This window comes from Cebus imitator, unplaced genomic scaffold, assembly GCF_001604975.1.
Source record: "Cebus imitator isolate Cc_AM_T3 unplaced genomic scaffold, Cebus_imitator-1.0 Scaffold177, whole genome shotgun sequence".
NCBI lineage: Eukaryota > Metazoa > Chordata > Mammalia > Primates > Cebidae > Cebus > Cebus imitator.
This window is the reverse complement of record NW_016107492.1, coordinates 1,073,464-1,091,599: the sequence shown is the minus strand read 5'-3', so window position 1 is coordinate 1,091,599 and position 18,136 is coordinate 1,073,464. Positions and strand designations below refer to the sequence as shown.

The window sequence follows — 18,136 nt, the reverse complement described above, 5'->3', positions numbered from 1 at the left end:
CATTTATTAGTTGTTTTAACATTTGTCAGACTATTATAGTGTCTTAAAAACTATGTTATCCTGTTATTGGTGTATAGGAATGCATTGATTTTTGAATATTGATTTTTTTTTGAGATAGCGTTGCCCTCTGTTGCCCAGGCTGGAGTGCAAGTGGTGTGATCTCTGCTCACTGCAACCTCTACCTCCCGGGTTCAAGCAATTCTCCTGCCTCAGCCTTCCAAGTAGCTGGGGTTACAGGTGCACACCACCACGCCTGACTAATTTTTGTATTTTTAGTAGAAACAGGGTTTCTCCATGTTGACCAGGCTGGTCTCAAACTCCTGGCCTCAAGTGATCTGCCTGCCTCTGCCTCCCAAAGTGCTGGGATTACAGACATGAGCCACTGCACTTGGCCTGAATATTGATTCCTATATTCAGCAAACTTGCCAAATCCTCATGTTATATCTAGCATTTACCTATAGATTCTTTTGAATTTTTGATAATGTTTTCTCTTTCCAGTCCATATACATTTTATTACTTTTTTTTTTAATCTTGCTCTAGCTAGGGCTTCTAATGTGATGTTAAATAGAAGTGGGGTAACAGTGGGTACTTGTTTGTGATTTTAAAGGAAATTTTTTTTCAGGGAGTATTCTTAGTTTCCAAAGGAAATGCTTTTAGTATCATTTACTTGCAGGGGGTTTTTGTTGTTGGTTTTTTCATTGGGAGTCTCACCCTGTGCCCATGCTGGAGTGCAGTGGTGCAATCATGGCTCCCTGCAGCCTTGAACTCCTGGTCTCAAGTGATTCTCCTACCTCAGCCTCCTGAGTAGCTGGGACTACAGACGTGCCCCACCATGCCCAGCTAATTTTTTCATTTTTGGAGAGACAGGGCCTAACTATGTTGTCCAGGCTGGTCTTGAGCTCCTGGCCTCAAGTGATTCTCCTGCCTTGGCCTCGGTCTCCCGAAGTGCGAGGATTACTCAGGTGAACTACCACACTGGCCCTATAGGCTTTTTTTTTTTTTTTTTTTAGACAGAGTCTCACCCTGTTGCTTAGACTGGAGTACAGTGGCATGATCTTGGCTTACTGCAGCTTCTGCCTCCTGGGTTCAAGCTGTCATTGTGCCTCAGCTTCCTGAGTAGCTAGGAATATAGGCATGCGCCACCCTGCCTGGCAAATATCTGCGTTTTTAGTAGAGATGAGATTTCACCCTGTTGCCCAGGCTGGTCTCCAGCTCCTGACCTCTAGTGATTTTCCCTCCTTGGTCTCCCAAAGTGCTGGGATTATAGGTATGAGCCACTGCATGTGGCCTTCTATTAGGTTTTTGAAAATAATCTTTGTAGGTTAAGGATATTACCTCCTTTTAGAAGTTGTTCCACATTTTAAATCTAAATGATCCACCTGCCTCAGCCTCCCAAAGTGCTAGGATTACGGTTGTGAGTCACCATGCCTGGCCTGCCTTTTAAGTTTTTATTTCAAATATTAATGTTTTTCATTTTTACATGCTCTGATTTGTTCTTTAAATTAGTTCCTTATTCAATTATTTATAATTTCTTCATTCTTTTCACCCTTTCCTTTTATTTATCTGAATATATATGCCTTCTAACTCAGGTATCTGGAGTCTTTACAGGTCAATTTCTGCTGAATCTTCCTCCTGGTGTCTTTATTATCACATATTTTGTGATTTATGTATGTGTGAGAGCTGTCTATTTTCCATGGAATTTATATTTTGGAATTTTCTGAGGGCTGGGTTTCTTCATGGAGAATTTTCTTCTGCCAGGCTCTTGGAGATGCCACCAGTTTGGTAGTACTTTAAATTTTTTGCTTGAAGCTTTTTAGATCTTTAGGTGGTATGAATTTGGTGGCAAAGTTGAAGGAGAGCTCTTTTGTAATTACAGATTCTGTGGGGGATAATTTTTCCCCAGCTCAGCACCATTTGAACTTGGAACAGTTTGCCTTACGGTCTTGGGATCAAGGTGGAGGTGATCAATATAGTGGTGGAGGAAAGAGCTTGTTTCTTTCTAGTTCATCCTCCCCTGAAGGTTTAACCCTTTTGGATCTCAGACTTATGGGGATAACTTCAGTGAGGATAAACTAGAAATAAATAAGCTTTCCCTAATTTGAACAATCTGGGATTTGTCTCCTTTCCCCAAAGCCCCAGCCATTGAAAATTGAAGTTCACATTCACCAGGTAGGGCAGATACTCTCAAGACAAATGCCACTTTCACTTAGTTATCGACCTGATGATTCCATATCTACCTAAAAAATCAGTAATGCCTTTAAAAATATTTGTTACAGCTGTTCCTACATTTCTAGGTCTTTTCAGTGGGTCGGGGTACCTAATATATCATAGTACTGAAGAAAAAAATCTGCCATACTATTAAAAACCATGGGTATTTTCAACTATTTTAAAAGGTTTTTTTTACAAAAGGGAAAGGTTAGTGGAAAATAATTTGTGTTTGAAAAATTGAGAATTTTTTTTTATTATACTTTAAGTTCTGGGGTACATGGCAGATCTTGCAGGATTGTTACATAGGTATACACATGCCATGGTGGTTTGCTGCCTCCATCCCCCGCATCACCTACATTAGGTATTTCTCCCAGTGTTATCCCTCCCCAGTCTCCCCATCCCCTGCTGTCCCACCCCCCAACAGACCCCATTGTGTGATGTTCCCTTCCCTATGTCTGTGGGTTCTCACTGTTCAGCACCCACCCATGAGTGAGAACATGCAGTGTTTGGTTTTTGTTCTTGTGTTAGTTTACTGAGAATGATGGTTTCTAGATTTATCCATGTACCTGCAAAGGACATGAACTCATCCTTTCTGATTGCTGCATAGTATTCCATGGTGTATATGTGCCACATTTTCTTTGTCCAGTCTATCACTGATGCGCATTTGGGTTGGTTCCAGGTCTTTGCTATTGTAGACAGTGCCACAATGAACATACATGTGCATGTGTCTTTATAATAGAATGATTTATAATCCTTTGGGTATATACCCAGTAATGGGATTGCTGGGTCAAATGGTATTTCTCATTCTAGATCCTTGAGGAATCGCCACATTTTCTTCCACAATGGTTGAACTAATTTACACTCCCACCAACAGTGTAAAAGCATTCCTATTTCTCTGCATCCTCTCCAGCATCTGTTGTCTCCAGCTTTTTAAAGATCACCATTCTAACTGGTGTGAAATGGTATCTCAATGTTGTTTTGATTTGCATTTCTCTAATGACCAGTGATGATGAGCATTTTTTCATATGTCTGTTGGCCGCATAAGTGTCTTCTTTTGAAAAGTGTCTGTTTATATCCTTTGCCCACTTTTTGATGGGGTTCTTTTTTACTTGAAAATTTGTTTTAGTTCTTTGTAGATTCTGGATATTAGCCCTTTGTCAGATGGGTAGATTGCAAAATTTTTTTCCCATTCTGTTGGTTGCTGGTTCCCTCTAATGCTTATTTCTTTTGCTGTGCAGAAGCTCTTAAGTTTAATTATATCCCATTTGTCTATTTCGGCTTTTGTTGCCATTGCTTTTGGTATTTTAGTCATGAAGTCCTTGCCTATGCCTATGTCCTGAATGGTATTGCCTAGGTTTTCTTCTAAGGTTTTTATGGTGTCAGGTCTTTTTTTTATTATTATTATTTATTTTTATTAATTATTTTTTTATAGAGACAGGGTCTCACCATGTTGCCCAGGCTGTTCTTGAACTCCTGTCCTCAGGTGATCCACCTCCCTCAGCCTCCCAAAGTTCTGGGATTACAGGCATGAGTCACCACACCTCGCCTATAGTGTTAGGTCTTATGTTTAAATCTTTAATCCATCTGGAGTTAATTTTTGTATAAGATGTAAGAAAGGGTCCAGTTTCAGCTTTCTGCACATGGCTAGCCAGTTTTCCCAACACTGTTTATTAAACAGGGAATCCTTTCCCCATTGCTTGTTTTTGTCAGGTTTGTCAAATATCAGATGGTTGTAGATGTGTGGTGTTTCTTCTGAAGCATCTGTTCTTTTCCATTGGTCTATATCTCTGTTTTGGTACCAGTACTATGCTGTTTTGATTACTGTAGCCTTGTAGTATAGTTTGAAGTCAGGTAGTGTGATGCCTCTAGCTTTGTTCTTTTTGCTTAGGATTGTCTTGGCTATGCGGGCTCTTTTTTTGTTCCATAATAAAGGGTATTCAGTTAGGAAAAGAGGAAGTCAAATTGTCTCTATCTGCAGATGACATGATTGTATATTTAGAAGACCCTATTGTCTCAGCCCAAAATCTCCTTAAGATGATAAGCAACTTCAGCAAAGTCTCAGGATACAAAGTCAATGTGCAAAAATCACAAGCATTCCTATACACCAATAACAGACAGAGAGCCAATCATGAACGAACTCCCATTCAGAATTGCCACAAAGAGAATAAAATACCTAGGAATACAACTAACAAAGGATGTGAAAGACCTCTTCAAGGAGAACTACAAATCACTGCTCAAGGAAATAAGAGAGGACACAAACAGATGGAAAAACATTTCATGCTCATAGTTAGAAAGAATCAGTATTGTGAAAATGGCCATATTGCCCAAAGCAATTTATAGATTCAGTGCTATCCCCATCAAGCTACCACTGACCTTCTTCATATAACTGGAAAAATTGATAAATTTGTTGAAGAGCTCTGGGAAGGTGTATTCTAAAAGTTTTTGCCACTTACAGAGAGAATCATAAGAAATACTGAAGCAGCAACAAAAGAATTCTTCAGGGGATCCTGCTTTGTCCTTTGACCTTAACAGGTGACATCAGAATATTTGATATTTGTCAGGCCCCCACCTCAGCAGGGGGCCACCAGGAACCATGAAGATGAAGCACCCACTTTCTCTGTGACCCTGGGGACCTTGAGGCTAATAATGATGATGCAAGGCCAAGATCATCAGGTCTAGAGAGCCATAGTTACAGGTGAAACAGTCTCACCAGGCTTCGGATGAGAAACCTGTACTGGGAAGCCTGGAACAGTTGAAGTTTGGACGAGAGTCAATAAGAACATTCTAGACACATGGTTTCAGTGCATACAACCAAGATGAGTTTTTAGAAAACCACCTGAGAGTAATTTATTCTAGGATAATACCCATCCAGGTCAAATACTAACAGTCACAAATGTCCAAAGTGTCTAGTGTCATTATTATTCATTGTCTTCACCGACATGTCAGGGCATTCATGTGTGTGTCATAATAACCCTGATCATATCATAGGATAGATGGTTGGAAAATTTCCTCTCAGTAGGGGAATGCTCCACAAATGCCTCAGCAGAGTGAACATCTAGAAGTTGTATATTGCTAAGTTCTAAAGACTAAGACATGAAGACCTGGACCTCGGAGTGCTTTAGGATATTGCACTGTTTTTTTTTTTTCTTTTCATTGAAAGTTCTTTAACATTTCCTATGAAATAAAAATAACTAGAAGTTTATCATTCTATTGTCAATCTCTACTATTAAAATTTAGATACTCTTTATGTCCATGAAAATTTGCGGCTTTGGCAAATGGAGGAATTGGATAGAATTTTTTTCTGGTCATTATAAGAGTGTTTCATTTACAATTTAATCAGATAATCTAACTGCCATTAAGCAAAATTGTCTTTAAATATAACACTTTCTCACAAGTCATGTTTTATTTAAGGTAAACCAGATGAAATGTCTACTGCCTGAAAGTGTTTTCCAAGTAGATGAACTCTTGTACCGTCTCGATTTTTTTGTAGAAGTATGCAGAAGGTACTTGTGGAAAATGACTGTGGTAAGTATAACATGTTTAAATGGAGAAATTGTTAATCAGTGAGTTAATACAGGCATTTTTTGTCCTCTGCAAAATTGCACAATAGAAATAGCAAGGCTTGTGGGAAATGTTAAGACTCCTCAAAATCTATGCAATTTTGTAGTCAGAGTTCCAGCAAAAAAGTGGTTGACACCTTGGGGGATGACTGTGGGAGTATGAGAAATGCACGAAAACGAAAGGGTAGAAATTTATCTACACTGTAATTAGAGAAGGACTAGTGGAACTCTGATACCCTTAAAGTGGCTATGGAAAGCAGTGAGACTCATCAGGAGCCAAGAGCCAAGACCCTGTGGGAAGGGTGTCTTGGGCATAAGCACTCCTTTATTTTCTGAAAATACAGTTGAAGGGCTCCTGCTGCCAACGTAGCAGCTGATCCGAAGTCTTTTCCTTTCCCTGAAGGTGAAGGTTATAATTCTCCTTCTAGCACATCAACTCTTGCCCAGCAAAATTCATGTGTGAGCTAACCAGCTACCCATGTTATATCATTTCCCATTTACCAAATGCAACCACCTAGCATAATTCTAATTCACATAGCAGAAACTCAGGTTTCAGCAGAACAGACTTTGGGAAACCATCTGAAGTTTATAATTAATTGCTAAATTAAATGGGTACTGAACATTCTGTTTATATACCTTTCATTGATACGTATAAAATACATTTTCTATTAAAACTATGGACCGGTAATTTGGGATTGTTTTCACTGGAAGTACTGAGACCTTAAACCATTAGGGGTGTAGGGCTATAAGGTAAAGTGTAAGGTTTCTCTGTCCTTTAACTCATCAGAAATATTGTCATTTCCATTTTTAGGATACTTTAGAAAATGTAGGATGCTGTGTCATATTCAGTCACTTTCCATTTATCTTTAATAATCTGTCAAAAATTAAACTACTACGTACAGACACACTTGTAAAAATACAGGTATGTATGCCTATTTGTTTGTCTTCATTAGAATAAATCACATGCTAAGTGCCTTCTTAATCATGCAGTGTTTTGGGGTGATAAGAGAGCCACCCACCAGTGAAATCAATGGTTGTGGCATTCAAGGAGCTTACACTCTAATGAAGAAGGCAAGGCAGAGTGTCATAATTTGGATCATCTTTATCTTGAGGCAAATTAGGTCCTTGGTAGCAAGGGATGGAGCTTTGACAACTAGCCCAGTTATCAGGTTTTTACCTGAAGTTGACAGTGGTGGCCTGTAGTATTCTGGGTAGTATTCAAAGAGGCATAATAAACTTGGGGTTGATTAGGAGTAGCACCAATATGTAAGGAGGCTCAATCTAATGAAAAGATACAGTAGCAGGAATAGAGGTGGCAGAGGATTCCTGAAATTAGGAACCCAGTAAATGGCTACTACTCTGTGATGGTGCCATAATAAAGGTTTGAATAGATTCCCCCCTTTTCTGTGTATGGTATTGTTACTAGCTGAGGTGGTTATGTTTGCAGATATATCCAGCAAAGTGGTTCGATATTTTATCAAATATTTACAAAATACTTATACCACCAAAGTAGTAAAATTAGGCAATTGAAAATTCCCGAGGAATTGTATCAGATAATCCCTGTGTCATTGCATTTTTATAAGGATTAAATTTCTTAATATTGGTAAAGCTGCCTTACACAAAGTACCCAAAGGGTTGGGTATTATTATTACTTTTACATATGCAGTCATGTGTTACATGTTTGTATAATATTCAGATATATTTCCTTAAAACAGATAGTTTATTTAATGCATTTACCATAATAAAATGGGAAATTGATTTATGAGTTCTGAGTATGACTGTAATCAAATATTTAACAAAGGGAAATCAAAGAAAAAAGATATAAGAACTTGGTTTTGCATCAACTCTTATAACCTATTCTCTCCTGATTTTAAAACAAGGTTCCAGAGATAATTTCATAGAAGCAATATTTAACTACTCCTTTTTCTGCTAAAAGCCATAGACTTTAATGACCTAAAAATTGCCATTTGGTTTCAGAATGAACATTATATCTGTCTGTCTGTCCCTTTACACCCCCCAACCCTGTCTCTGTTTGATTAACTTCTTAGGTAAATTCTCCCTTAAAATCTCTTGTCTAGGTTTTTTCCCCTGGAATAGGCTCTCTGGAGAGGTCTCTCATACCTAGATTTTTCCTGCAGACTGTTTGCTTTCTAAACATCTGAACTTCTCTTCTGAATGAGAGCATCATGTTACAGTGCACTGTTTCAGTGGATACCAGTAAATCTCTTAGCCTGTCAATGATAAGTAGCTTTGGTATCTTAAGCATTAATAATTGTGTGTATACAAGAAAGTGGTCTGATAAAACCTCCAGTTGGTAATTTACTTGCTCATCCAGATTGGCTCCACAAAGGCTTTCGTTCTTCAGGCCTCTTGTTTTCTCTGCTCACTGAGACCGAATAATGATGTTATCATTTATCTTTAGTGGTGGATATAAGGTTCTTTTCATAAACGTGACCTGTACTTATAAGCAGAACCAGTTTATTCTGCTATACAAATTTTTACTTAGGGCCAATGGTAAAATGAAGTGTAATATTTCTCTTTTCTTAGGGTAAAAAACATAAAGCTTATTTTAGGTGGGCAGCAGTTGAGGAAGAAAGAGAGTCCGAATTTGCTTTGCTGCCCACGTTTGATCTAACAGTCAGAAGGAATCACTTGATTGAGGATGTTTTGAATCAGCTAAGTCAATTTGAGAATGAAGACCTGAGGAAAGAGTTATGGGTAAAGTATAATTCTTAATATTTTTGCTACTAAGAAAAGAAAAACAAAATAATGTAACAAAGGGTTTCATAGAGAGGAAGTTATCTTCCTTTGCCACAGATGTTGTTTATTTTGGTGTTCCTCTAATTCCCTGGTTACCTTTGAGTTTTGGGTGGTAGCTGTGGGCACTCACTCAGTGTGTTTGGGCTAAGGAGCAGCAAACAGATTGGTTGCTCTCCCCCCACCCTGCTCAGGTAGTTAGTTCAGTGTTGGCCCTAAGAGGTCCAGTCCGTTCTAAGGTCTGGCCTAGCCTTGCTAGCACCACCCTTTAAGGGTTTTAGCAAGATGGGGTTAGCATAGAGAATTAAGGGGTTGTTTCTCTTCTTATGCAATAACCTAATTTGGGCCAGACATAGTGGCTCACACCTGTAATCTCAGCACTTTGGGAGGCCAAAACGGATGGATCACCTGAGGTCAGGAGTTCAAGACCAGCCTGGTCAACATGATGAACCCCTATCTCTACTAAAAATACAAAAATTAGCCATGTGTGGTGGCAGATGCCTGTAATCCCATCTACTCAGGAGGCTGAGACATTGAGAATCGCTTGAACCCAGGAAGCAGAGGTTGCAGTGAGCTCAGATCATATCACCGCACTCCACCCTGGGTGACAGAGTGAGACTCTGTTGCAAAAAAAATAAAAATAATAATAACCTAAATTGCTTTGTAGATGAGAGAACTTTCTCTTTAATTCCTATGGTTATTTTGGGGGTCTAATTGTAGATTTGACCATCTTTAGAAGCCCCTTAAATGGTTTTTGGTTTAATTACTATATAATTTGTCTTATTAGTAAATATTTGATACCAAATAATAATGACCAGTAGCTATTTTGAGTGCTGTCCTTGTGCCAAGAACTGTTGTAAGTCCTTTATACATATTTGTTTAACCTTTTCAACAACACTATGGGGTAGGTTATGTTTTTCCCTCATTTTACAGATGGGGAAACTGAGGTACAGAACTATTAGGTAACTTACCCAAGACTAACCCAACTGATAAGCATCAGAGCCAGGATGGGCCCAGCCATCAGAAACTAGACTTCCTGCTTAATCAAGACAGATAGAAATTGGCCTGATAATATTTAGTAAATAGAATATTTTTGATTGGAGACCCTAGTTTATCACGTCTACTCAGATTAAAGAAAGATTGACTTTACTAAGTCTCAAGATACTGATTTAAAAGTATATTGCAGCCAGATGCAGTGGCTCATGCCTGTAATCCTAGCATTTTAGGAGGCCGAGGTGGGCAGATCACCTGAGGTTAGGAGTTCAAAATCAACCTAACCAACATGATAACACCCTAACTGTACTAAAAATACAAAAATTAGCTGGGCATGGTGACAGGCACCTGTAATCCCAGCTACTTGGGAGGCCAAGGCACGAGAATCGCTTGAACTGGGGAGGTGGAGGTTGCAGTGAGCCAAGATTGCACCACTGCACTCCAGCCTGGGCAATAGAGTGAGATTCCTTCTGAAGGAGATGAAATCTTCATTAGAAAACTTGTTATGTGATTCTGTCCTTCACCAGTCAATCAGTCCACTCAGTTATTTGAGTTCCATTTTTATATATCATTCATCCAGTTTTTAAATTCAGGTAACACTAAGTGAGCATTTACCATTTGCAGGTACTGTGTGAGGCATTTTACATGTGTGACCCCTGTAATCTTTCTGATAATCTTGTGGGAAAACTGAGGCTTTATGAGATCAGGCAGCTTGTCCATAGTAAGAAGAGGGGGAAGAGTTTGACACCCGATCTTGCTACAGAGATTTTAAATATTTCACTATTTCACTGCAAGGAATGGAAGAGGCATGCATCTAAATAAAGAAGCTGATAGGAGCTTTGTGGGGATGCTAGTGGAACATCTGGGTAGAAATGTTGAACAGGCCTTTGGAAGTGACTGTCAATCAGGAGAGAAAATGCATTGGATCTGAAGGTTATATACCTACAAGTGGTAACGTTTAAGGAGAAAATGAGCATCCAGGGAAAGAACAGAGAGAAAGGACAGAAGTGCCAGGATAGAACTGTCTGCAAGTCTGTTTCTAGAAACTAAGCCAGCAGGCAAAAGAAGAGCAATACAACTGTAAAGAGTGCTTCATATGAGAAAGCAAGGGAGAAAAGTGTGTCAATAAAAAGGACATGATTAGAAGTGGAAAATGAGTTAACGACATCAAGGAGATGAGATATAAGAAAAAATCCTTGGAGCTTGGGGATTTACACTTCTTGGTCCTCTTGGAGAGAACCATTTAAGTGGAGAAGTGGGTTTGGAAGTTTGGCGTATATCTCCGCAGTTTGGCAAGAGGAGAAGGAGCTGTGTGTCTGTATTGGAGACAATGTGTTGGGTTTTTTTTTCCTTTTAAGAATAAGGGGGACCTTAACATATTTATAAACAGAAGTGAAGAATTCCAAGGAAAGGCAGGAATGGAGGGGTAACTGAAGGGTTATAATGGCATCCTCTTGGGAGGGATTGGTGTCAGCAGTAGGGATGCAGCCTCCTCAGGGAGCAAATAGCCACTTTAGAAAACACTTATGTGTGCTCTGGTTTTTTGAACATCCTGGTTTTTATGATTTCTTTTCTTTTCTTTTTCTTTTTTTTTTTTTAGACAGTCTTACTCTGTCGCCCAGGCTGAAGTGCAGTGGTGTGACCTCAGCTTACTGCAAACTTCATCTCCCGGTTTCAAGTGATTATCCTGCCTCAGCCTCCCAAGTAGCTGGGATTATAGGTATGCACCACCACACCCAGCTAATTTTTGTATTTTTAGTAGAGACAGGGTTTCACCATGTTGGCCAGACTGCTCATGAACTCCTAATCTCACATAATTTGTCCACCACAGCCTCCCAAAGTGCTAGGATTACAAGTGTGAGCCACCACACCCTGCAGATTTTTATGACTTCTTCTTTCTGTTTATTTTCATTATACTTGGATCTGATAACTATAATAGTGATGACAGTTGAGGTCAATTTAGTGGTAAAAACTTTAGGCTCTGGGATTTGACTGACATAGGATTAAATCTAAGCTGTAGGCGGGTCAAGATGGCTCATGCCTTTAATCCCAGCACTTTGGGAGTCCGAAGTGGGCAGATCACTTGAGGTCAGGAGTTAGCAACCTGGCCAACACATTGAAATTCGGTCTCTACTTAAAATACAAAAAAATTAGCTCGGCTTGGTGGTATACATCTGTAACCCCGGCTACTTGGGAGGCTGAGGCAGGAGGGTCGCTTAAACCTGGGAGTTGGAGGTTGCAGTGAGCTGAGATCAGGCCATTATACTCCAGCCTGGACAACAGAGTGGGACTCTTATCTCAAAAAATAAAACAAACAAACAAAAAAACTAGGTTACACCATCTAGCTGTTGCATAAACTTAGAAAAGTTATTTAAATTCTCAAGGCCTCATTATCTCATAGAATTAATGTAGAGGTTAAATATGATAATGTAAGATACTTACCTCAGTGCCTGCCAAATACTTGGGCCCACAATTAATGTTAGCTGTTTACTATTATTGATTGAGACTTCATGCATAGCAGTATGGAGTCTTGGAAGTGATGTATTATTTGCTCTGTTTCCTCAGGTTTCATTTAGTGGAGAAATTGGGTATGACCTTGGAGGAGTCAAGACAGAGTTCTTCTACTGTCTGTTTGAAGAAATGACCCAGCCAGAATATGGGTTATTCATGTATCCTGAAGGAGCTTCCTGCATGTGGTTTCCTGTCAAGGTAAGTTCCCTTTTCTTCACTTAAGGTATTTTGTGACAGAAAAAGTACATTATATACCATAGAAAATTAGATTGTCTAGACTATTTCATGTTAGGAGAGGAGTTATTGATATAATTGTGGAGATAATCCTTAATTCTAATAAGGTGACTATTTTCTTTAAAATGGAGTTTTCTTTTCCTATGTTCCCATGTCTGTCCATATAAAACTCAAGCGATGTATTTTTTTTTTTATCATTTATGTGATTCAAGGATAAAAAGAAACATTGTCTTTTTTAGGTACTCATTCTTCATGTCAGTTCTGTTTTCCCAATGAATTTGAAGACAAAGGCTGTGGAAAGAAATTGTAAAAACTGTTTATAAGGATTACTGAACCTAATGTGTTTTTATTGCTGGTACACTTTTAGGAACCAAAACTGTGGCAGGAATTTATTTTTTATTATTATTTTTTTTTAATTATACTTTAAGTTCTGGAGTACATGTGCAGAATGTGCACGTTTGTTACATAGGTGTACACGTGCCATGGTGGTTTGCGGCATCCATCACCCCGTCCTTTACATTAGGTGTTTCTCCTAATGCTCTCCCTCCCTTAGAGACCCCCACCCCCCGACACGCCCCACTGTGTGATATTCCCCTACCTGTGTCCATGTGTTCTCATTGTTCAACTCCCACTTGTGAGTGAGAACATGAGGTGTTTGGTTTTCTGTTCTTGTGTTAGTTTGCTGAGAATGATGGTTTCCAACTTCATCCATGTTCCTGCAGGGGACATGAACTCGTCCTTTTTGATGGCTGCATAGTATTCTATGGTATATATGTGCCACATTTTCTTTATCCAGTCTGTCATTGATGGACATTTGGGTTGGTTCCAGGTCTTTGCTGTTGTGAACAGTGCCTCAATAAACATACGTGTGCATGTGTCTTTATAATGTAATGATTTATACTCCTTTGGGTATATACCCAGTAATGGGATTGCTGGGTCAAATGGTATTTCTAGTTCTAGATCCTTGAGGAATTGCCACACTGTCTTTCACAGTGGTTGAACGAATTTACACTCCCACCAACAGTGTAAAAGCGTTCCTTTTTCTCCACATCCTCTCCAGCATCTGTTGTCTCTGACTTTTTAATGATCACCATTCTAACTGACATGAGATGATATCTCATTATGGTGTTGATTTGCATTTCTGTAATGACCAGTGATGATTATCTTTTTTGCATATGTTTATTGGCTGCATAAATGTCTCCTTTGGAGAAGTGTCTGTTCATATACTTTTCCCACTTTCTGATGGGGTGGTTTGTTTTTTTATGTAAATTTGATTAAGTTTTTTATAGATTCTGGATATTAGCCCTTTGTCAGATGGAGAAATTGCAAAAATTCTCTCTCATTCTGTTGGTTGTCTGTTCACACTGATGATAGTTTCTTTTGCTGCGCAGAAGCTCTTTAGTTTAATTAGATCCCATCTGACTATTTTGGCTTTCGTTGCCAATGCTTTTGGTATTTTAATCTTGAAGTCTCTGCCCATGCCTATGTCCTGAATGGTATTGCCTAGGTTTTGTTTAGGGTTTTTATGGTTTTAGGTCTTATGTTTAAGTCTTTAACCCATCTTGAGTTAATTTTTGTATAAGGTGTAAGGAAGGGATCCAGTTTCAGCTTTCTGCATATGGCTAACCAGTTTTCCCAACACCATCTATTAAATAGGGAATCCTTTCCCTATTGCTTGTTTTTGTCAGGCTTGTCAAAGATCATATGGTTGTAGATGTGTGGTGTTATTTCTGAGGCCTCTGTTCTTTTCCATTGGTCTATGTATCTGTTTTGGTACCAGTACCATGCTGTGTTGATTACTGTAGCCTTGTAGTATAGTTTGAAGTCAGGTAGTGTGATGCCTCCAGGTTTGTTCTTTTTGCTTAGGATTGTCTTGACTATGCAGGCTCTCTTTTGGTTCCATATGAAGTTTAAAGTAGTTTTTTTCTGATTCTGTGAAGAAAGTAGGTAGCTTGATGGGGATAGCACTGAATGTATAAATTACTTTGGGCAGTATGGCCATTTTCACAATATTGATTATTCCTAACCATAAGCACGGAACGTTTTTCCATTTGTTTGTGTCCTCTCATTTCCTTGAGCAGTGGTTTGTGGTTCTTCTTGATGAGGTCCTTCACATCCTTGTTAGTTGTATTCCTAGGTATTTTGTTCTCTTTGTAGCAGTCGTGAATGGCAGTTGGTTCTCAATTTGGCTCTCTTTAAGTCTCTTATTGTTGTATAGGAATGCTTGTGAGTTTGGCACATTGATTTTGTATCCTGAGACTTTGCTGAAGTTGCTTATCAGTTTAAGGAGATTTGGGGCTGAAACGATGGGGTCTTCTAAATATACAATCATGTCATCTGCAAATAGAGACAATTTGACTTCTTCATTTCCTTATTGAATACCCTTTCTTTCTCTTGCCTGATTGCCCTGGCCAGAACTTCCAATACTATGTTGAATAGGAGTGGTGAGAGAGGACATCCTTGTGCTGGTTTTCAAAGGGAATACTTCCAGTTTTTGCCCATTTAGTATGATATTGGCTGTAGGTTTGTCATAAATAGCTCTTATTATTTTGAGACACACTCCATCAATACCTAGTTTATTGTGAGTCTTTAGCATGAAGGGCTGTTGACTTTTGTTGAAGCCCTTCTCTGCATCTATTGAGATAATCATGTGGTGTTTGACTTTGGTTCTGTTTATGTGATGGATTACGTTTATTGATTTGTGTATGTTGGACCAGCCGTGCATCCCAGGGATCAAGCTGACTTGATTGTGGTGGGTAAGCTTTTTGATGTGCTGCTGGATTCAGTTTGCCAGTTTTTTACTGAGGATTTTCGCATTAATGTTCATCATGGATACTGGCCTGAAATTTCCTTTTTTTGTTGTGTCTCTGCCAGGATTTGGTATCAGGATGATGTTGGCCGAATAAAATGAATTAGGAAGGTTTCCTTCTTTTTCTGTTGTTTGGAATAGTTTCAGAAGGAATAGTACTAGCTCCTCTTTGTACCTCTGGTAGAATTCGGCTGTGAAACCATCTGGTCCTGGACTTTTTTTGGTTGTAGGCTATTAATTGCTACCTTAATTTTAGAACTTGTTATTGGCCTATTCAAGGATTTGGCTTCTTCCTGGTTTAGTCTTGGGAGGGTGTAAGTATTCAGGAATTTATCCATTTCTTTTGGATTTTCTGGTTCATTTGAGTAGAGGTGTTTATAGTATTCTCTGATGGTAGTTTGTATTTCTGTAGGATCAGTGGTGATATCTCCTTTATTATTTTTTATTGCATCTATTTGATTCTTCTCTCTTTTCTTCTTTATTAGTCTGGCTAGTAGCCTATTTTGTTGATCTTTTCAAAAAACAAGCTCCTGGATTCATTTTTTGAATGGCTTTTCATGTCTCTATATTCTTCACTTCTGCTCTGATCTTGGTGATTTCTTGTCTTCTGCTAGCTTTTGAATTTGAATTTGTTTCGTCTTCTCTAGTTCTTTTAATTGTGATGTTAAGGTGTTGATTTTAGATCTTTCCTGCTTTCTCTTATGGGCAGTTAGTTCTATAAATTTCCCTCTACACACTGCTTTAAATGTGTCCCAGAGATTCTGGTATGTTGTGTCTTCATTATCATTGGTTTCAAAGAACATCTGTATTTCTGCCTTCATTTCATTATTTATCCAGTAGTCATTCAGGAGCAGGTTGTTCAGTTTCCATGTAGCTGTGTGGTTTTGAGTGAGTTTCTTAATGCTAATATCTAATTTGATTGTACTGTGGTCTGAGAGACTCTTGGTTATGATTTCCATTCTTTTGAATTTGCTGAGGAATGTTTTACTTCCAATTATGTGGTCAATTTTAGAATAAAGGCGATGTGGTGGTGAGAAGAATATATATTCTGTTGATTTGGGGTAGAGAGTTCTCTAGATATTTATTAGGTCCACTTGGTCCAGAGCTGAGTTCAAGTCCTGGATATCCTTGTTAATTTTCTGTCTTGGTGAACTGTCTAATATTGACAGTGGGGTGTTATAGTCCCCCACTATTACTGTGTGGGAGTCTAAGTCTTTTTGTAGGTCTCTAAGAACTTGCTTTATGAATCTGGGTGCTGCTGTATTGGGTGCATATATATTTAGGATAGTTAGCTTTCCTTGTTGCATTGACCTCTTTACCATTATGTGATACCCTTCTTTGTCTCCTTTGATCTATGTTGATTTAAAGTCTGTTTTATCAGAGACTAGGATTGCAACCCTTGGTTTTTTTTTTTTTTTTTTTTTTTTTTTCCATTTGCTTGGTAAATATTCCTCCATCCCTTTGAGTATATGTGTGTCTTTGCATGTCAGGTGAATACAGCACACCGATGGGTCTTGACTCTTTATCCAATTTGCCAGTCTGTGTTTTTTCACTGGGGCATTTAGCCCATTTACATTTAAGGTTAATATTGTTAAGTGCGACTTTGATCCTGCCCTTATGATATTACCTGGTTATTTTGCCCATTAGTTGATGCAGTTTCTTCATAGCATTGATGGTCTTTACAATTTGCTATGTTTTTGCAGTAGCTGGTACCGGTTGTTCTTTTTCATGTTTAGTGCTTCCTTCAGGAGCTCTTGTAGGGCAGGCCTGGTGGTGACAGAATCTTTCAGCATTTGCTTGTGTGTAAAGGATTTTATTTCTCCTTCACTTATGAAGCTTAGTTTGGCTGGATATGAAATTCTGGGCTGAAAATTTTTTTCTTTAAGAATGTTGAATATTGGCCCCCACTCTTTTCTGGCTTGTAGGGTTTCTACTGAGAGATCCACTGTGAGTCTGATGGGCTTCCCTTTGTGGGTGACCCGACCTTTCCCTCTGGCTGCCCTTAGCATTTTTTCCTTCATTTCAACCCTGGTGAATCTGACGATTATGTATCTTAGGGTTGCTCTTCTTGAGGAATACCTTTGTGGTGTTCTTTGTATTTCCTGAATTTGAATGCTGGTCTGCCTTGTTATGTTGGGGAAGTTCTCCTGGATGATATCCTGAAGAGTGTTTTTCAACTTGGTTTCATTCTCCCCATTGCTTTCAGGTACATGGATCAAATGTAGATTTGGTCTTTTCACATAATTCCATATTCCTTGGAGGCTTTGTTCGTTTCTTTTCTCTCTTTTTACTCTAATCTTGTTTTCTCCCTTTATTTCATTAAGTTGATCTTCAATTTCTGATATCCTTTCTTCTGCTTTACCAATTCGGCTATTGAAACTTGTCTATGCTTCTTGAAGTTCTTGTGCTATGCTTTTCAGTTCCATCAGGTCGTTTATGTTCTTCTCTAAACTGGCTATTCTAGTTAGCAATTCTTCTAACCATTTTTGCAGGGTTCTAGCTTCCTTGCATTGGGTAGAATCTTTAGCTCAGAGGAGTTGGTTATTAACTACCTTCTGAAGCCTACTTCTGTCAATTTGTCAAACTCATTCCCCATCCAGTTTTGTTCCCTTGCTGGAGAGTTGTTATCCCTTGGAGGAGAAGAGGCATTGTGGTTTTTGGAATTTTCAACCTTTTTGCACTGGTTTCTCCCAGTGGATTTATCTATCTTTGGTCTCTGAAGTTGGTGACCTTTGGATAGGGTCTCTTAATGGATGAGACCATTTCTTTTTTTTTTTTTTTTTGTTAGTTTCCCTTCCAACAGTCAGGCCCCTCTGCTGCAGGTCTGCTGGAGTTGCTGGAAGTCCATTCTAGACCCTGCTTACATGGGTATCACTGATGGAGACTGCAGAACGGCAAATATTGCTGCCTGTTCCTTCCTCTAGTAGCTTTGTCCCAGAGGGGTACCCACTAGATGCCAGCCAGAGCTCTCCTGTATGAGGTGTCTGTTGGCCCATGCTGGGAAGCGTCTCACAGTCAGGATACCACGAGGTCAGGGATCCACTTGAAGAGGCAGTCTGTCCCT

The 18,136-nt window shown here is 39.0% G+C and overlaps 1 protein-coding gene across 2 annotated transcripts in view; it reads left to right on the top strand.

The window, feature by feature from the left end:
- The window catches only part of HERC5 (HECT and RLD domain containing E3 ubiquitin protein ligase 5), a 56,890-nt gene that overhangs the window by 25,020 nt on the left and 13,734 nt on the right, over nucleotides 1–18,136 (top strand). Inside the window, exons 14-17 of one of the 2 annotated variants that reach the window (XM_017545100.2) lie at nucleotides 5,620–5,733; nucleotides 6,580–6,690; nucleotides 8,316–8,486; nucleotides 12,084–12,227. In XM_017545100.2, the coding sequence (XP_017400589.1) occupies nucleotides 5,620–5,733; nucleotides 6,580–6,690; nucleotides 8,316–8,486; nucleotides 12,084–12,227 (540 nt within the window). The remainder of the gene's footprint in view (nucleotides 1–5,619; nucleotides 5,734–6,579; nucleotides 6,691–8,315; nucleotides 8,487–12,083; nucleotides 12,228–18,136) is intronic. The other variant, XM_017545101.2, reaches the window with a different exon arrangement.